This window comes from Sinocyclocheilus rhinocerous, unplaced genomic scaffold, assembly GCF_001515625.1.
Source record: "Sinocyclocheilus rhinocerous isolate Xijiao unplaced genomic scaffold, SAMN03320098_v1.1 scaffold82, whole genome shotgun sequence".
NCBI lineage: Eukaryota > Metazoa > Chordata > Actinopteri > Cypriniformes > Cyprinidae > Sinocyclocheilus > Sinocyclocheilus rhinocerous.
In genome coordinates, this window is record NW_015644168.1 from 247,420 (window position 1) to 268,095 (window position 20,676).

Consider the following 20,676-nt stretch of genomic DNA (forward strand, 5'->3'; position numbering starts at 1 on the left):
CCACCCGCTAAGCGTAAACCGATTTTTGCTGTTATCACCTGGATTTAAGTTTAAAAGGGTTTGAAAATTCTATTTAATGTGATTCATTATACTCAATTGAGATAGTAGTCACCTTATTTTGCAATGTGAAGCTGTTTTCTTTAAATGTGCAAGCCTTCAGATTTACTAGGCACTATAGGTAAATAATTAGAATAACGAAGTGCTGTAAACCGTAAAAGTACTACAAACCAGTGTGTTTATCATTGTCATAATGAATAAAAATAAATAAATTAAAAAAAAACCCGTTTGCAATAGCAAGCAACATAACAGACTGTGTTTGCGCAGCTAAAATAACGGGAAGTCAAGGACACCGGAAGCCTTGCACATTCAGGCTGCTCTTAAGTCAAAAATAAGGTGGATATTAGAACAATCAAGAACAAATCACGTAGGTTTTTATGCACTGATCTGGATCAGATTACTTACAGTATGATTGAGTATTTCCGATCATGAAAATAATTGCTGTTTGATTATTCTTCAAGCTTCTCCACCCTTAGTCAAAACTGCTTGGATTTGAGAAAACTGTTCTTTTTACCCCTACTGTAATAAAATGCACTCTTAACAAGTTTGGCTTGTCGTTGTAATGTGCATTGTAATTTGTGTCAGTGAGTGTGTGTGCATGCGTGCGTCTGTCCGAGGCATGGAGACGGCAGTCCCGCAGTGATCGTGCCCCAGAGCCATTCTGCCTCAATACCAGTATTTTTCACACTGTCATGCTGAGTTTTGATTTCATTTGGAGCTGTTGAGAGGTTGGTTAAGTATGTCAGGCTGTCACCATTTGCCCTGGAGCACAGACACTCTGCCAGCCGCCTCTTACAGCTGATCTCAGCGATATTACTGCGATTTAACATTATGAAGGACCACAGAGGTTAACTGAAATGGCCTTTGGGGTAGTTAACCCTGAAATGAAAATTGACATTATTTGCTCGATCTCATGTCATTCTGAACCTGTATGACGTTCCCCTGTGGAACAAAATAGACCTTTAAAAAATATATTTTTGTTTTGCCTGTGCAATTGTATGGAGGGGAAACAGTTTAATGTTTTTACTTTTCTTTTATGTTCTATAGTAGAAGGTAATGTTACAGCATGAGGGTGAGTAAATGATAAAGATTTTCATTTTTGGGTCAACTATCCTCTTAGTGATAACAACAGCATGTTGTCTAGTGTTAACAATTTTATCCGTTTTCTGTTAAAGTTTTTGTTTCTAATGTTGTGACACTAGAATGTAGTACAGTACACTTGCACAGACAATTAAGAATTAATTAATTCAGCTAAAAAAAAAAACTGCCTTTACCATTTATGTTGTTATCAGTGAAAATGCTTCAGTCCCTGATGGTCTGTTTGATAATAGGCAATCGTTTTTTGGTAGTCTATTTAAAAAAAAAAAAAAATGTATGGCTCAACAGGATAGTTACACAATCCTACAGAGTTTCTGTACCTCTGAAACAGTGAAATCATTTGGAGAAAATTGCCAATACATGGCTGCTCGGACTAAGGTCTATTACAACTAGATTCAGAGAGTCTTTGTATATCCGCTTCACTCTTGCAAGTTCTCGCTAATCTGGTTTTATACTACCATACCACAGTTCTCCAAATGATTTCACTAAATGTTTAAAATCAGTTCTCATCATTTGTGCCAGTTATTTGAGTACTTGGGAGAATTTTCACACTTGACTGCTGTTTGTCTTTAGGAATGCATTTGCATGTATATTTGATCAGAATACTGAAACTTGCATAAGTTCATGACTTTAGGCCGGTTACCAGAATCACTTGCCCTATCAGTTGGCTACTAAATCATGCATCCCATGATATGTTTATGCCTTGCAAATATAAACATCTGGATTTCTGTGATTTATTAAACATTTGTTGCAAATCATTATTTTAACTGGCTAAGAAACGAAGATTTTGTGTTGTGGAGGAAATTGTCTGAATGACCAGCAAAAGACTTAGGAACTTTTCTTGAAATAGACCGAAGACTAAAAATAACACGTTTTGCACTGTAAAGCATGTTTATGAATTCATAGCTATGCAAGCCCATTTCCGCACAGGATTAAAAAATTGTGACTTTTATTTCACAATTCAGACTTTTTTTCTAGCAAGTCTATAAGATATAAATTAATTATTGCGAGATATAAACTGAGAATTCTGACTTTTTCCTCGAAATTCTAAATTTACATCTCGCAATTGTTTTTTCTGCTACTAGAAAAATTGCAAAAATATAATTGCAACTTTTTACTTCACAATTCTTTTCTTACAAGTTTTCTCGCAATTGTGAGTTTATGACTCTTTGTTGACTCACTTGCAAGTTTATTTTTTCTGAGAAAAAAGTCAAAAATTGCATGATGTTAGTTTATAACTCACAATCTTTTCTAAACTGAATCGTGAGGAAAAGGGTCTGGAATGTGAGTTCCGTTGCAGTTACCTTTTTTATTTTGTTATATCCCATCCCAACAGCTTCCTTTTAAAACTGTCATTGCAGTGACATTATAGGCTAGTTGTGGCAGCTTTGGGGAAAATTAGTTTAATGAAAATTTTTATTTTTTTCTGACAAGTTATTTATTATATTTATGTCATGCCAGCAGAGATAAATCCTTATTGTTGAGCCTTGAAGTTTTATTTCTGTGTATGACGTAGTGGTGAGAAATGATATGAGATTTGTTTTCTTGGTGTGTTGTGTTTTTTTTTAATACACAGTATTGCAACGTTTTTGCTGTTTATTGTTGGCTCTTATTCAATGCAAATTATTTATTTGAGGTTGAAATGTTACTACAAAAATGATTAAATGTTGATTTGTAACCTCTGTGATGATGATTTTTTTTTTTTGGCTTGGAGGATTTTGAATAAGAGAAATAAACTTGAGTAAACCTGTATTGTAAGTTATCGTCGTCATTTGAGCATGATATTTCATATGACACATTCCCAACTCTATAGTACTTGTTTTTACTTACTGAGCCAAAAACTATAGCTTTGTAAAAGCTTCAGATGCAGCTCATAGGGTCGATGCTTTGTCAGGACTATGCACTCCAAAAATGTATATTTTTTTTTAGTGCTGTCAAACGATTAATCACGATTAATCGTATCCAAAATAAAAGTTTTTGTTTACATAAGATATGTGTGTATACTGTGTATATTTATTATGTATATATAAATACAAACACATGCATGTATATATTTAAGAAAAATTTTATGTTTATATATTATATTTATATATGATATAAAATATAAGAATATAAATATATACATGCAAATATTTTCAAAATATATACTGTATGTGTGTGTATTTATATATACATAATAAATATACACAGTACACATCACATATGTAAAAACTTTTATTTTGGATGCGATTAATCGCGATTAATCGTTTGACAGCACAAATATTTTTACTAACACATAATGCACAACATTGGTTGCTTTGTGGCCTGTGCACACACATAAAATGAGTAATTCTTCAAACTAGCTCTAGTGAATCTTGTGACTGATATGATATGCAGCATCACATGCTTTTAATAAATGGAGTTAACGGACACAATATTATGCAGAGTTGTGTGAATGTCACATTGTTGAGGTTAAAGGGTTTGTGTGTGGAGCAAATCAGTCTTGCCACAGACCATCACTTTTTAATAATATTGGTTTTCAAATGTGTCCACAGATCAAGGCTAAAAACTATGACAAGGTTGAAAAGGTAAGCGTTTGTTATCGCGTGGAAGCCACATGTCGAGTTTATTGATCGTGTGATAGTACTCTGATTGTTGTAACAGACAAATTCACAGGTGTGAGACCATAAAAACTGAGCTTTATCTAGGTCACCACTTTAGGCCTTCAAAAGCTCAGGCAGAGTAAACATCAAGATGTTGCAATGAAGTAAAGTAACACCCTGCTTGACTAGAAATATCCTGTTTGCTCTTCTAAATCCAGCAATCAGACATAAAATGAGGAAAAGCAGCAGATTACAGATTTGGTTCTTCGTTGGATATATTGTCTTTTTTGATCCCAGTTCAGTGAGCAATTCCCTGTTAATGCATTTTAGCAACAAAACATCAGTCATACTGGGTCAATTTTGAGTCGCATACCTCACATGACCCTTTTGTTTCTGAAAACTGTAACACTCGTGTGATAGTACTCTGATTGTTGTAACAGACAAATTCACAGGTGTGAGACCATAAAAACTGAGCTGTATCTAGGTCACCACTTTAGGCCTTCAAAAGCTCAGGCAGAGTAAACATCAAGATGTTGCAATGAAGTAAAGTAACACCCTGCTTGACTAGAAATATCCTGTTTGCTCTTCTAAATCCAGCAATCAGACATAAAATGAGGAAAAGCAGATTACAGATTTGGTTCTTCGTTGGATATATTGTCTTTTTTGATCCCAGTTCAGTGAGCAATTCCCTGTTAATGCATTTTAGCAACAAAACATCAGTCATACTGGGTCAATTTTGAGTCGCATACCTCACATGACCCTTTTGTTTCTGAAAACTGTAACACGAAAAGACCATGGTGCTACTGTGGTTTTTAGGACGTGGTATTCTTTGCATTACTTTAGATTACCATGCAAATGCCATGATATATGAATGTTAATCATCCATGGTTATATTGAAGTGCCATCTAATGATCGATGTAAGCAGCATAATTATAACTTCAGTATATTTTTACATAATTTTGGAGCCTAATCTAGAATTTGTTGACTCTGATATGTGTTTGTATTTCTCTATCATGATTATGCAATCCTAAGTCTGTACGATGTTACTATCGCAGTAATATTTTGTTAAAGGATTGCTGTAATTAAAAGTGTGTGTGCATGATTACAGTATTACAGGCAGTACTGTAATTTTATGTGCTGTGTTTTGTGTCTCTCTTGCTCAGTTATTTCAGAGGTGCTTAATGAAGGTTCTGCACATTGACCTGTGGAAGTGTTATCTCTCATATGTACGGGAAACCAAAGGGAAACTGCCCAGCTATAAGTATGTGATATAGTTGTGTTTATATGGCTTTAAAGTAGTGATCAAGTGACTTTATCTAGAGAAGAAGGTGATTGATAATACACTAATATACAGAGGGGTCAAAAAGCTCTGAGAACACAGTTCAATCTGGGATTCAAAATCTAGAAGGAAATTACGTTAATGCTTAAAAAAATAAAACGGCTGATGTAGAATGAATAGGGGGAAAAATCTGATTCTGCATTATAATTAGTTTGCTTATCAGATTTTTGACAATGACTATGCAAACTATCATGTCTGGTTTTCTAGTTTCCATGGAAGCACAAGATGCTCTTTGAAACTGCCTCAAATAATGCTGGATAACATGAATATCAAGTTTTGTCATTAAAGTAAAAGAGGGACAATTATTAATAACCAAATTGATTCTCACTGTTATGCTGATAATATACACTAGTCAACATTTGAAGTGGATCCAAAGTTGTCCTAAAACCAAAATGCGTTCTTGTCTTATGACAACTTTGATTAACTTTTTTTGATCCACTTTAGTGATCCACTTGATCCAAGTTAGAAGAATGCAAGATAAAAGCATTTTTTTTCTGGACCTGAATTTTTTTTTCTTTACAGATTTAGGCCTACTTTTACTTTACAACCAATTTTAAAAACAGAAAGTTGCACATTATTGGTTGACGGTTTTATCACTTGGTCACTTTCTTGTGCATTGTTAGTTGTATGCTTTCTTGTTGCACACATACTTAAAAAGTGGTTTTAAATACTTAAAATGTACTGTCCTTTGGCAGGGAAAAGATGGCACAGGCTTATGATTTTGCCTTGGATAAGATTGGGATGGAGATTATGTCCTATCAGGTGAGTGTTTTGACCGTTAGTTCTATCCTAACTTGTTCTATGGCTTTATGGACATTAACTCAAAACTCTTCTCCTTCTCTTAGATTTGGGTGGATTACATCAATTTCCTCAAAGGAGTGTAAGTACACCATTTATATTTTCAAAACTCATTTCACGGTCATTAAAGAAGTTGATGAGGCATTTGAAGGGCTCTCTGTATGCGCCTCTAGAGAGGCTGTGGGGTCATATGCTGAGAACCAGCGCATCACAGCTGTCAGACGAGTTTATCAGAGAGGCTGCGTCAACCCCATGATTAACATTGAGCAGCTCTGGAGGGACTACAGCAAATATGAAGAGGTGAGAATTAATGGATGTGTTATTCTGGTTTAGGACACTCAGCAAGAATTCAGGTTTGTTAGGAGCAAGTCATCTTCAGCTTTCTATTGTTCATTTGGTTGTAATGTGCACATACTGTCCATAAATCGCTTTTGTTCCATTATAAAGGGCATAAATGTGCACTTGGCCAAAAAGATGATTGAAGACCGGAGTAGAGACTACATGAACGCCAGGAGAGTCGCCAAGGTGAGTTCTGCATGGGTGAAAGTGTATGATGGGATAAAGCAATAACGTTTTTTTTTAAATACGTGCAAAAAAGCACATAAAAAAAAGTACTATTTTTAGAAATCTCTCACAATCGCATCTGCATCTCTTTCTTCTCGTCATGCTATTTCTCTATGCTGATGGTGTGATTGTAATCCCGTTCAGGAGTATGAGACGGTGATGAAGGGTTTGGACCGGAACGCCCCCTCAGTGCCGCCCCAGAACTCCCCACAGGAGGCCCAGCAGGTGGGGATGTGGAAGAAATACATCCAATGGGAGAAGAGCAACCCACTGCGTACCGAAGATCAGACCCTCATCACCAAGAGAGGTGACTTACAGGAAGATTCATAAACTATGAGCTGCAGGTTTTGACAATCGATCATCTGCTGTTTTAGTCCTGTGTAGAGCATCTCGTTCATTTTAGAGCAGCTTTACAGAAAATCATGATGTTAATGTTTATAATATCTTAATATCTTCATGCCGTATATTAGAATTTAACAGATTAGAGCTGGACGTTAATATAGTAACTCCCCACAGGAGGCCCAGCAGGTGGAGATGTGGAAGAAATACATCCAATGGGAGAAGAGCAACCCACTGCGTACCGAAGATCAGACCCTCATCACCAAGAGAGGTGACTTACAGGAAGATTCATAAACTATGAGCTGCAGGTTTTGACAATCGATCATCTGCTGTTTTAGTCCTGTGTAGAGCATCTCGTTCATTTTAGAGCAGCTTTACAGAAAATCATGATGTTAATGTTTATAATATCTTAATATCTTCATGCCGTATATTAGAATTTAACAGATTAGAGCTGGACGTTAATATAGTTTACATTTTGCAAATATGCATTTGAGTTTTCCGCTATATATTGGCCTATGCAAGTGTAACATACTTATCTTTAAATACAGAGCTGTGCAATACTACAGTTTACATTTTGCAACAACATAAATGTACTGAAGTGCATTGCAAAATACAGTGTAAAATCTTCTCTGGTAGAGTTTGGTCTCTTTTAAAGTGGTGTTTGTCGTTAAATCAGGCCATTTTCTGTACCTAATTTTTTTATTTGTCACTTGCAGTGATGTTTGCCTATGAGCAGTGCCTTCTGGTGCTCGGCCATCACCCGGACGTCTGGTATGAAGCTGCCCAGTACCTGGAACAGTCCAGCAAACTGCTGGCAGAAAAAGGGGTTGGTTTGCAAATCATTTTATATAAACACCGTTTTGGTGGTGATGGACATTAAAAATGGTTACAAAATTGTTTCCCTTTGGTTGCATTTAGGTGCTGTGTTGCATGCTAATCTTATTGCACTCATGATCTCCTCATTCAGGACATGAACAATGCCAAGCTGTTCAGTGATGAGGCAGCTAACATCTACGAGCGTGCCATTGGATCTCTGCTCAAGAAGAACATGCTGCTGTATTTCTCTTTTGCAGATTATGAAGAGGTAAGAGGTCTCTGGATGACCTGAGCTGTTATTACCTATAAAAGGGCCTATTCTACACATTTTAAGGTCTAATGTCTTACCTTTACAATTAAATAGGCTGTTTTGCTACTCTATCTTTAAGACTTCTAAATGTAAATTACCTCTTTTTTAAATTGCATTTGTAAGAATAGTTCACTCTGTCATGCAAGATGGGCAAGTTTCTTAGTACTGATTATGTGGATGTTAATCTATGCTTGTGACCAGTGTTACTTCAGTATCGCTGAAATACAATTATAGTGTTTATTAATATTTGGAATTTTATATTCACTGTTTTAATTTTAAGTTTTTAGTAATTTTATTGTATGTATATTTAATAAATGTATTTATTTATTTGTTACCACCTACATCCTAGTACATCCCTGCATCTCACTCTATTCTATTCCTATTCTATCATCTATAGCACAACTGTACATACAATTTATTTTAATTTATTATTTCTATTTTTGTCTATTTATATTTACATATGTGTGTATTTTTATTGTCTGTGTGTTGTTGTCTCTGTGTACTGGAAGCTTGTGACACTAAAACAAATTCCTTGTATGCGGAAGCATACTTGGCAATAAAGCTCATTCTGATTCTGACATTTTTATACGTTTAGTTATATATGTAGTTTTTATTATTATTATTTTTTTATTTTTTATTTTTTTTAGTTTGACTACTACCTGAAATAAAAATTTTTTTTAAATATTTGAAATAACGAAAATGTTTTTGTGTGGTTTTATTTTTAGTTATAGGGGTCATATGATGCGATTTAAATTTTTCCTTTCTCTTTGGAGTGTTACAAGCTCTTGGTGCATAAAGAAGATCTGTAAAGTTGCAAAGACTAAAGTCTCAAATCCAAAGAGATATTCTTTATAAAAGTTAAGAGTCAACCACGCCTACCTAAAATGGCTCGTTCTAACACGCCCCCACATACCGCATAAACACATTTCATTACACCAAATACACAAAATAATGTTCTTTTTAGCAGCATCATATGACCCCTTTAACTATAATAACCCTGGTTGTTATGTCATGATTATTTTTGATGTTTTTTGTTGTTTTTCCCCGCTTAGCTTTTATTATTGGGGAGGGAGCTTAAATGGTTAATTAAACTATTTTATAAGAGCAAAAAAGTCCTGTCCCCTGTAATCTGTCAATTCGACCTTTGTCCATTTATATTTTTAACCTGTGTTTCGCAGAGTCGCATGAAGCATGAGAAAGTTCATAGTATATACAACCGCTTCCTGGCCATAGAAGATATTGACCCTACATTGGTGAGTTCAGCTCTCTTTGGAGACAAATGCCTGCGATGGACAAATAATCATAATAAAATTGCTGCTCTGGAGTAAAACCTGCTAGTGTTTCTGTATTTCTGAGTAATTCAAGAAATTATTTTGAATCAATAATCACAGTTGACCAGAAATATCTGGGAAATTCCTTGTTTTCACTGTGAATAAAGAGAGACTGACCTTTGATGCTCTTGAATTGTTCAGGTCTATATCCAGTACATGAAATTTGCCAGAAGAGCTGAAGGCATCAAGTCTGGCCGCACCATCTTTAAGAAGGCCAGAGAGGATCCTCGCACACGGCATCATGTGTATGTCACTGCTGCTCTTATGGAGTACTACTGCAGCAAGGTAACTTCATCACCACGTCTCTTATATTTACACTAGCATTCAAATATTTTAGTTGTAAATGTTTTAAAAAAGAAGTCTCTTATGCATTTAATAAAAAATGTGAAATATTATTACAGTTTAAAATGTTTTTATTTGAATGTGTTTTAAAATGTAATTTATTCCTGTGATCAAAGCTGAATTTTCAGCATCGTGAAGGTCTCTGCACGACTGAGTCCGAAATTTTTGCACGTTGAAAAATAAATACGACCTCACGTTGTGTCAATCATGTTTACACACTGCCTCCGAAACTTTTGTCCATCATAAAAAAAATTCGGACCAGGTTCGATTTTCTGCGTTTTCGCATCCGTAGCAAGCATTTTGATAGGAAAGGATGACTAATACGAAAAAAAAAAACGGAAAAACGCATACGAAAATTTCGGATTCAGTGTGCAAGGACCTTTACTCAAGTCTTCACTGTCACATGATCCTTTAGAAATCATCGTCATATGCTGATTTGCTGCTCAAGAAACATTTCTGATTATTATCAATGTTAAAAACAGTTTTGCTGGTTGATATTTTTGTGGAAACCATGTAAAAAAAAAATTCACACTGTGACCTTCACTATTATTAAACAATTACTTTCCGCCCCTCACATATCTAAAGGACGTTTGATTCAGTTTATGCATTTGAAATGTGTATCCAGACATAAAACGGAGTATCTGAATGACTTTTCCTTTGCCGACAGGACAAATCTGTGGCCTTTAAGATATTTGAGCTTGGACTGAAGAAATACGGTGACATTCCTGAATACATTTTGGCCTACATTGATTACCTCTCTCACTTAAACGGTAAGAACGCCATTCCCTCCATGCACACGTTTGGTGAATTCACAGTCTCCTTTTAATCTGCTTCTAAACAATCAGTGACATTTATTACACCTGTACTGCCCTGTCACATTTCATCCAGCCTGTATCACATTGGGTGAAACGCTGGAGAAAAACTATTTCAGCCCAAGCTTTGAGAGATTGCGTATCATTGACATGCCCTCGAGATGGTTGTTTATTTACACACGCAGATGATGATATCTGACACAGGAGCGCTTATCAGACCAAACAAACCATTCGTCTCCTTTATAAAGCAGATAGCTAGGAGACGGTGTTTGCCATGCAGTAAACATCGCTCGTGTTTATCTTGTCGCTAGGCTATTACCAAAAAAGAAGAGAAGTAAAACGTTTTCAAAAATGAATTATTGAGCTTGTTTGCCCTTCCCTCCATCACAGAGGACAACAACACTAGAGTCCTGTTTGAGAGAGTCCTGATGTCCGGCAGTCTTTCCCCTGAGAAATCTGGGTTAGTGGGATTTTATTGATAATTTTTTTTTCTCGCAAATATACCATCTATTTCTTTTAATTTGCTGTTAAATATTCCTAACTATCTGCTAGGCTTTTGACGCTTTATAATTGCTCAAGTCCGAGTTATTTTTCAACCCTGGACTAACACTCATTAACATTTAATGTTTCACACAAGCTACGTTTCAATGCAACTAAATAATCTGTTTGTAAATGAATCGATGGCTCAGTCAGATTGAAAAGAGGTCGACAGCTCAATCTGAATGAAATTTCACTCGGATTGGAAGGAGTGGTGTAAACCTGAAATAATCTGATTGATAGGAAAAAATGAAGCAAGGAAATGTTTCAGTCTGACTTTTCGCAATTGGATTCAATAATACCTTGTGAATTTGCGATACCATGCCCAATGCTTTGACACATATGTTTATGTACATTTTACAACTTACAAGATGTGCAAACAAATACAGTTGTGCTCGTAAGTTTACATACCCCTTGCAGAATGTGCAGGATGTTAATAATTGAAACAAAATATTTTTATATAATAATTTTTCAAATATTGCTTTGGCCTTTTAATGTTTAATCTAAACCTTCTAACTTGATCTTCCAGGCCACATCTCAACACCCAATCAACAACCGATGTGTAGAACCAATCCCTGCCCTACATTTTTTATTTTTATTTTTTTTCAATAATTTGTTACACTTAGATGTATGCCACAATATAGAAGAAAACATCTCTCACTAATTCCATTTCGTTGCGACTTTAACCCAGGGTTAAATGTAATGTGAAAAGGATAATATTCCTGATGTTAACGTGTGATTTTTGGTGTAACAGGGAAATCTGGGCGCGCTTCTTGGCCTTTGAAAGCAACATTGGAGACTTGACAATTCTGACTTTTTTTTTCTTAGAATTTTTGAGTTTACATCTTAGAATTGTTTTTTGTTTGTTTGTTTCTGCCACAATAAAAAAAAATGTAAAGGTAATTGCAACTGTTTATCTCAAAGTTTGGCCTTTTCTTCTCAGATTTGTGATTTTATTTATCTCAATTCTGAGTTTATATCTCAATTAATAATAAGTCACAATTGTGAGAGAAAAAGTTTGCGAAATACATGTCAATAGATCATTCCCAGTTGTGCAATTCTTACTTTGAGGTGATTGTGTGCATTGCTAAGTTTGGTGACGTGTCCTCCTGACAGCTCCCGGCCTGCATCCTGTTCCTGGAGGAGTGTTTCCTGTCCCTACAACTGCTGTCATCCTCATGAAGCTGCTGCCTCCTCCCAGCTGTTTTACAGTCAGTTCAACACCTCTTCTTCTTTTAAATGCTTCAGACTAAACTGTAGCATGTCAGATAAGATATCCTCAAGATATTTAAACATAAGCGTCAAGACAGTGTGATCATGTGTGTGTGTGTGTGTTTTTAGGGTCCCTTTGTGCAGGTTGATGAGCTGATGGAGTCTCTCAGAAGATGTGTATTACCAGAGAGTAAGTATCACAGAATATCATCATATGATCTCCGATATCTCACTCCATGGTTTCATTCGTTCTAATTCATTCTCATTTCAGTAATACAGGGACGTCTGTTGTACTAAACAATTTGTTGTTGTTGTTGTTGAAAGAAATGAATATTTTTATCCAGCAGTGATGCATTAAATTGATAAACTGTTTTCTACTTTAACAATGAATGTTTCTTGAGCAGCAAATAATATTAGAATGATTTCTGAAGGATCATGTGACACTAAAGACTGGAGTAATGATGCTGAAAATTCAGCTTTGCATCACAGGAATAAATTGCATATTTAAATATATGAGAACAGAAAATAGTTCTTTTAAATTGTAATAACAGTTTTTACTGCATTTTTGATCAAATAAATGCAGCCTTGATGAGCAGAAGACTTTTTGAAAACATTGAAAAATCTTACCAATAAAATATTTTGAACGGTGGTAATATAATAATATTATATACTAAAAATACATTTTGGAATTATAGTAATGAGAATAGAAAGTGGCTTAATTAACAACAAATAAAGGTAATATAATGTGGTTCTTATTACTTTTGATAGATTCTCATTATTAGTAAAAATTGTTAAAGCTATTATTATTTAAAAAGAAAATGTAGTTAAAAGATATCAGAATAATTACACATTTCACTCTTTAATTAAATTTTTCGGCATTGAAGTAACAAAACGTAAGGGTGATTAATGTTTTAGGGATAAATGTGATGCATTCTTTCAAGGTTTTGTGAGATTCACACGTTCATGATCTATAAAGCTTGCGCTCTCGTTCTCTCTCTAGCGGTAGATGCTGCTGTAGAGTTGATCACTGGGAAGCAGTTCGAGACGAGCAGCGAAGGAAACGGACCTGTGGAAAACCACGCTGTGGCAAACAAGTCCTTGAAAAGGCCTAACGCTGATTCAGACGAGGAGGAAGACAAAGGATCGATCGCACCTCCCATCCACGACATCTATCGAGCGCGGCAGCAGAAGAGGATCCGATGAGCCGACCGAAACACACACACACACACCTGAACAACACAGAGACAATTAAACCCGCATCCAGCCCACTGACTCCAGCTTCCACCCTGGTTTACTGTGAAGCCTGCACTCCCACAGCGATCACAAACCATCGCTCATCTCCATTTGGTTCAGTGCTTTCAAAGTTTCTTTTTAACAGTTTTATTTTTTAAAACTGGGTGGTTTATACTGTAAAAAGTTTTTATTCTTGTTTGCCTCATAGTTCTGAACTTGCCATGTGTAGTTGCTGGTGATGGAAGAGTTGAATTAATTTTGTAGTGAACTGAGGATCACACACAACTTGCTTCCAATAAAGCAAAATGATAAAAGTGCTTGTGTCGTGTGTGTTACTTCACTGTCCGGCAGTACCAGATAAATCTGTGATCTCTGAAACGAATGTCGGAGCATTTGTGCTCACCACTAGGATGCACTATAGTGCAGTCAGTGGATATCTTTATACTACAGTAAGTACACCAGAGCAGTGGGTTTCAAACTTGTTCCTGGGGACCCACAGCTCTGCACATTTTGCATGTCTACCTAATTTACACACCTGATTAAGATCATCAGCTCATTACTCGCCAAAACCGCGCATTTTGACATAATTGTGTGTGTTCTCGTCCGTTGAAGAGCTACTGGTGAGCTGTCTAAAGCGGCTCAGTGTATAAGTTACAGCCGAACGTGAAGCCTTTCAAACTATACTTCACTGCACCGTTTCTGCGGCGTAACCCCAGGCATGTGTCGCCGCATTCTCGAGTTATGAAGAATAAAGAAGGAAGAAGAAAGAATTTTATTCGCTTGCGTCAGCAACAGTAAATCTCTTTAAAAACTGGCTGTTGTTTTCACTTCATTGCATTGTTATAATTCGTTAAAGGGGTCATATGATGCGATTTCACCTAATTTACACACCTGATTAAGATCATCAGCTCATTAGGAAAGAGCTCCATGAACTCAAATGAGTGTGTCAGATAAGGGAGACATGCACAATGTGCAGAGCAGTGGGTCTCGAGGAACAGGATTGAAAACCACTGCACCAGAGCACATCAGTTTGAGGACAATTGTAAGGACCTAGATGTGATTTTCACACAAATATCTCCAGGTCATGTTTTACTTCAAAATCAGAAAAAACATATTTAGCATAAACTGAATGCAAGCTGTTTTAGCACAATTACATTTGTTGCATTTCATATACAGTATATATATATATATATATTGTTTTTTTTGTTTTTTTTTCAGAACAAACATCAATGAAGCATCCTTCCCCCCTCAAATTCTCATTTATTTTTTGCTGTAAATGTTTAATTGTTGTGGAACAAAGTGTCATAATTCACATTTGTTCCACAACAATTACACATTTTCAGCACATTTACAGTAAAAAATAAATAATATATATATATATATATATATACAGGGCCTAAAACTAACTTTTTGCAGTCTTCAAATCTTGAAGGTTCTGTCGGCCTCTTCTATGAACTCTGATCTTTAGTTCTTTCCATAGATTTTTTAATTTTGGTCTCATTGGACCAGACTATATTCTCAGTATTCCACAGGCTTGTCTAAATGTGGTACAGCAAACTTAAAACGAGCTTCAACATGCTTTTTCTTCAGCAATGGAGTCTTGCGTGGTGAGCGTGGGACGTCTGAACTTACTGGCCCTGATTATACTGAGCACATGTATTTTCAAGTTTATATTCCACAGTTTAGGTTAAAAATATTCAAATGAGAGAAATGAATTGGAAGTACCAAGTAAATTCTACATAGGTTGTATGATAGAGCTGGCATATTATGGTTATATGTCTTTAAATTATTTGTAATCTCAACAAAGCCTTTGACCTTGTTGAACTCGAAGCAGTTTGGACTTTTTTTGTAACCTATTTTTTTATTTTAAAGTAGGGTGACCATCCGGGCCATTTTTACGGGACGCACCCTTGCCAGGATTTCTATAGGCCTATTGCCTAAAATATCCAGGTTTTGGCTGTTAGACCTTCTCGCGCAATCGACGATTGGTCGATTATGTACTATACCTGCATGTTATTGGTCAAACTACTTTGGCTGTTTTAGGCAATATAAAAATCCTGACCAGAACGTGTCCCGTATATATGGCCACCCTATTTTTAAGACATATTTCTGTTTCTCTGAAGTGTTCGAATTTATAGGTAGGATTGAGTTTTGTGGTCTAATGCCCGGTTCAGACTACACTATTTTAGCCCGATTTTGCCACGATTTGCTTGAAAGAATGTGTTTTTTTTGGGCAGTAAGTGGTAGTAATATCATAATTTTGATAAAGAATAGAAAAAATGTGTTAATTGTCCAACAAATCTCATTCTCCATCAATACAGACATAACAGTGGTATAAATATATACATATTTACAATACTTTTTACATATCATACATATATAATATAAAATTAACTGAAGATCTTTAAATATAAACACTGGATATTCTGTTGCCAAAATATTGCACGAATATTTCAGGATGTCCTTTGTAGAACTGTCCGAGCAGACGGCGCTTCTCTTTCAGAGAGAGCTTCGAGTTCTCGTGAATAGTTTTCAGTAACGTCCACAGCTCCTCTCTTGTAGTTTTCTGAACTGTTTCCAGGTAATCTTTTCCAGTCAGACGTCGACAGTACGTTGTTCCTAAGAGAGTGGAGATTTGAAATGTATTTTCTTAGAAAATCAAGGATCGTACATTATAAGCCGTGTTTTATTTACAAATAAGGCTCACAAACATCTACTATGATAAGACTGCGGTGATGCTTTACAATAATGTTAACATGAACTAACAATGATAGATACTTCGAAAGCATCTATTCATCTCAGTTAATGTCAGTTTCAACATTTACTAATACATTATTAAAATCAAAAGTTGTATCTGTTAGTATTATGTAATGGACCGGACCTAATATTAAGAATAAACAGCTCTTTTTTTATTAACTAAAGTTAACAAAGATACAAAAAAATAATAATAATAATACAGTAACAAATATATTGCTCATTGTTTGTTAATGTTAGGTAATAAGTGTTACCAAGGTTTTTGATTTAATCAATCAGTTTTATTACCTTGATTACTTGGTAATTCAGGATGTTTCATAAAAGTAACCAGCATACTTTATTTTTTGTAAGGATTTGTTGTATTATGTAATGGACCGGACCTAATATTAAGAATAAACAGCTCTTTTTTTATTAACTAAAGTTAACAAAGATACAAAAAAAAAAAAATAATAATACAGTAACAAATATATTGCTCATTGTTTCTTAATGTTAGGTAATAAGTGTTACCAAGGTTTTTGATTTAATCAATCAGTTTTATTACCTTGATTACTTGGTAATTCAGGATGTTTCATAAAAGTAACCAGCATACTTTATTTTTTGTAAGGATTTGTTTGTCAAATTATGTGCGTACACTTGATATATGGCTAAATTCTTTTATTTTTAAACTTGAATGATTCAGCATGTATTCTTTACATGCTTTCATATACGCTGTATTACAGTATAGTTATATATCGAGTACTTTAAAAAATATATATTTTCAATTTAGCTTGTTTAATTTCATTTTATTTTAATTATTTTATTTTATTGTTATTTATTTATTTTAGGTTGAGGTGGAGTGGGAACAATATTTTTTTTCTATTCTCCTGTATTTTCATCCTGTTATTACTGTAAATGTTGAATAAAAAAAAAAAAGTAACCAGCATGAAAGACCTTTCTCGTGTATTTTACATATATTTGTAGATTTACCTGTGATGAGATCAGGATCTGTTCCTTTGATGATACTGGCCAGTTTATCACTTACAAGTTTGTGCAATGTGACGGGAATCTAGAGCAAAAACACAGTCAAATTATTACAAATGCTGTCAGTTCACTTCAGGCACACAAACACAATTTTATGAGAGAACCATGACCTGAATTATTCACAAGGCAAATTAATGTCTCATTTTAAAACACAAGGACTATTACAATTGTTATATATGCTGATATAAACAATCATTCGAAACTTTGGGCCGTCTCTTCTGCTCACCAAGGCTGCATTTATTTGATCAAAAATACAGTAAAAACAGTAATATTTTGAAATATTATTACAGTTTAAAATACCTGTTTTCTATTTGAATACATTTTCAAATGCAATTTATTCCTGTGATGCAAAGCTGAATTTTCAGCATCATGAATCCAGTCTTCAGTGTCACATGATCCTTCAGAAATCATTCTAATATGCGGATTTGCTTATTACTACCAACACTGAAAACGGTTTTTGCTGCTTAATGTTTGTGGAATCCATTATACTTTTTTTCAGGATTCTTTGATGAATTTAAAGTTCAATAGAATGGCATTTCTTACAGACCCCAAACCTTTGCACAGTCGTATATGTCTAACTGTATGTCATTAACAGTGTTTTTAGAGGCCAGTCTGAGCTGCTGGCTCACCTTGAAGAGGTCGTGGTGGTTGTCCATCATGAAAAGAACCAGAAGATCAACCTTCCCCTTGGCTAGTTTAGTCCCATACACAATAGCATTGGAGAACGCCCTCTTCACTGCCATTCTGTTCTCTATCTACAGAACAAAACAAACAAACAGCTTGTCAAGTTTCTGTAGGGATGTAGGAATGGCATTTCTGTAGGTGTAATAAATGATTTTCAGGCAAAAGCAGAAAAGAGGCTGTTATTTAATTCAGTGTCTTTTCACAAGCATGGCAATTGCAAAGCTCACTTTAGCTTCTGCTTTTAACAATGACACTTTTGTGTGATAGAAACACTGTCGTACTGTGCACTGGTCTGATTTCGCAGCAAACATACTGGAAGATCTGCAGCAGTTTCAGTGCAGACACTGTATCGATTTTTCCATATTTTTCAAATGATTTTTCATTTTTCAAATGATCTCCAAACACTATGTCATTTAAAAATACACCAGCACTTCATATCATCCATTACTGGTTTTACAAATGTGACCCTGGACCACAAAACCAGTCTTAAGTGTCAATTTACTTGCATGAGCATAAAACCACACACTCAAACAGTATTTCTCAGTCTCCACTAGACGCCAGATTATTCGTACCTCTTTGTGTAGTTTGATCTCCTGAGGGCCGGCGGCGAGGGCCATAAAGCGCAGTAACCTGCGGAGCTCCTCTCTACTGCGTGAATCCTGCAGCTTCAGACAGAGCTGCAGAGACTCCAGCGCCTGCTCCCGCTTCCCATTCACTGCACACACGCAGAAGAATATAATAAAGTGATTTGTGACCAATTTTAAACAACATTCCAGTGGCCTGTATAGTCAGTGTTGGGGAGTAACTAGTTACATGTAATGGTAATTTAATTACAAAAATGTAACTGTAATCTGTTACAGTTACTGCAAAAAATGTGTAACTTGTAATCTATAACCTATTACATGTCCAAAGTAACCTTCCTAACACTGTCTGTAGTACATTGCTAGGATGTTATGTATGGTTGTTAATAATGCTGGGTGATATTGGTAAACCGGTTTGAATTACGCACACGGTATGATTTCTAAAAAAACTGACATACAACTGGCTAAGCAACGTAGACAGTGTCGTGAATTGAGAGGAGATACTTGTTAACTGCATACACTTCTGACTAATGGTTATAGTACCATTAATAACACAACTAATTCCTTAAAGGGATAGTTCACCCAAAAATGAAAATGTGATGTTTATCTGCTTACCCCCAGGGCTGAACACTAAGAGGAGAAAATACTGTAGCAGGCAGAGCAAAACACTGATTATGACACACGAAATATTGGAAGAAAATCCTGAATTGGGGGTGAGGGGTGATATGAACTGACTGTCTTCAGAAAAGTTTAGATGGTATTCTTACCTCCACATAAAGCATATTAATGTTTACAGCGGTAATAAAGGAAACGCTGTATCACTGCTGTTCCATAAGCGCCACCTGCTGTCAGTGAGTGAATTTGCGTTCTCACTCAGCCCGTCTGCTGTTTTTATTTCGTGCAGATTTTATGCAGTATAATTTCACGAAGCTAAGGTCGGACCGTTCTGTTTTTGCTGTAAATTTTGAAATGATTCAATCTAATTAGCATCAAAAACGGCTCGTACAATATGTAGCATGTTTGTTTGGATCATGATTAAAATGCAGTGGTTCTGCAACTGTTTCATGCAATCGTATTCATATAAGGCATAGTCAGGGAAAAACCATGATAAACCGTGAAGCTGTCAGAAACCTTAAAAAAAAAAAACACACGATACAGATTTTTGGTCAAACTGCCCAGCACTAGCTAAGTGGTCTATAAGGTAGTGCTATTGGTTTTCAGCAACTAGATTTGATCCTGTAGCACAAACATTTCAAAAAGCACCTCCTTTATATTTGTTTAGAACTGTTTTGGCTTGCAAACAGTGCTTGATATATGCATATTTCACTCCTGATTCAGATTAGATTACTTTTTTAATTGGAGAAAGCAATATTATGAATAAAGGACTCATATTTTTGCCAAAAGCAATGATTTAAAGTTATAACACCTTGATGGATTTGTTTCTTATAAACAGGCAGCTTTTTGCTTTAGAAGATGTTAACTGGTGGACTGGAGTGGTGTGGATTACTTGTGGATTATTGTGATGTTTTTATCAGTTGTTTGGACTCTCAATCTGACGGCACCCATTCACTGCAGAGGATCCATTTTTGTGAGCAAGTGATGCAATGATACATTTCTCCAAATTCATCTACATCTTGTATGGTCTGAGGATGAGTACATTTTCAGCACATTTTTATTTTTGAGGGAATTATTAGATTAAGTCTGACTTGGTTCAAAAGCACTCTTAAATTCTACTAACTGCTAATTGCATTTAATATAAATTAGTTGCATTTAGTTATTGCAACTAAGTGTCCAAAAACATTACATTCAGTTCATGCAAGTATATTCTTTTAATGTAAATTATTACGTAATAACAAGTATGCTAAAATATACTTCATCTTCACAGGGGCCACTAATAAGCCAAGTTTCATTTCATATAAAAGTCAGGTCAAGCTAACATATAGCGGACTGATCTCTCACCAAGCAGCTCGGAGACGCCTGAGTGGATGTCAAAGACGTGGTTGCTGAGCAGCGGTGGGTAGTCAGACTGGCCGTAGTGCTGAACGAGGACTCCGTAGAGGAGCTGCTTGTACTGGGACGTCTCCTCCGCACACTTGGCCAGTCCTCGGCTCACCTCCACCACCAACTGATCAGGAAGAAACTCCAGACAGTCCACAGCCGCTGACAACCAGCTGTCTGCTCTGTTAATGAGATGAAAAAGGAAAGAAAATGATGCAAAGATAACACAGAATCAATGAAAAGCACAGCCATCTAAAATACACAACACG

The 20,676-nt window shown here is 35.6% G+C and overlaps 2 protein-coding genes across 4 annotated transcripts in view; one reads left to right on the forward strand and one right to left on the reverse strand.

The window, feature by feature from the left end:
• Nucleotides 1-13,684, forward strand: part of LOC107758036 (cleavage stimulation factor subunit 3-like) — a 17,727-nt gene extending 4,043 nt beyond the window's left edge. The window contains exons 4-20 of the mRNA XM_016575678.1: nucleotides 3,690-3,722; nucleotides 4,901-4,998; nucleotides 5,772-5,838; nucleotides 5,922-5,956; nucleotides 6,048-6,174; nucleotides 6,322-6,399; nucleotides 6,583-6,745; nucleotides 7,494-7,603; nucleotides 7,745-7,861; nucleotides 9,082-9,156; nucleotides 9,376-9,519; nucleotides 10,244-10,346; nucleotides 10,779-10,848; nucleotides 11,680-11,731; nucleotides 12,038-12,136; nucleotides 12,267-12,327; nucleotides 13,138-13,684. Coding sequence (XP_016431164.1) covers nucleotides 3,690-3,722; nucleotides 4,901-4,998; nucleotides 5,772-5,838; nucleotides 5,922-5,956; nucleotides 6,048-6,174; nucleotides 6,322-6,399; nucleotides 6,583-6,745; nucleotides 7,494-7,603; nucleotides 7,745-7,861; nucleotides 9,082-9,156; nucleotides 9,376-9,519; nucleotides 10,244-10,346; nucleotides 10,779-10,848; nucleotides 11,680-11,731; nucleotides 12,038-12,136; nucleotides 12,267-12,327; nucleotides 13,138-13,340 — 1,635 coding nt within the window. The 3' untranslated portion in view covers nucleotides 13,341-13,684. The remainder of the gene's footprint in view (nucleotides 1-3,689; nucleotides 3,723-4,900; nucleotides 4,999-5,771; nucleotides 5,839-5,921; nucleotides 5,957-6,047; nucleotides 6,175-6,321; nucleotides 6,400-6,582; nucleotides 6,746-7,493; nucleotides 7,604-7,744; nucleotides 7,862-9,081; nucleotides 9,157-9,375; nucleotides 9,520-10,243; nucleotides 10,347-10,778; nucleotides 10,849-11,679; nucleotides 11,732-12,037; nucleotides 12,137-12,266; nucleotides 12,328-13,137) is intronic.
• Nucleotides 13,685-15,666: 1,982 nt separating this feature from the next.
• The window catches only part of depdc7a (DEP domain containing 7, paralog a), a 15,995-nt gene continuing 10,985 nt past the window's right edge, over nucleotides 15,667-20,676 (reverse strand). For 2 of the 3 annotated variants that reach the window (XM_016575697.1, XM_016575695.1), the window contains exons 6-9: nucleotides 18,401-18,543; nucleotides 17,774-17,899; nucleotides 17,091-17,169; nucleotides 15,667-15,989 (exon numbers count right to left, since the gene is read on the reverse strand). In XM_016575697.1, coding sequence (XP_016431183.1) covers nucleotides 15,775-15,989; nucleotides 17,091-17,169; nucleotides 17,774-17,899; nucleotides 18,401-18,543 — 563 coding nt within the window. In that variant the 3' untranslated portion in view covers nucleotides 15,667-15,774. Of the gene's footprint in view, nucleotides 15,990-17,090; nucleotides 17,170-17,773; nucleotides 17,900-18,400; nucleotides 18,544-20,368; nucleotides 20,590-20,676 lie in introns of all 3 variants that reach the window. The other variant, XM_016575696.1, reaches the window with a different exon arrangement.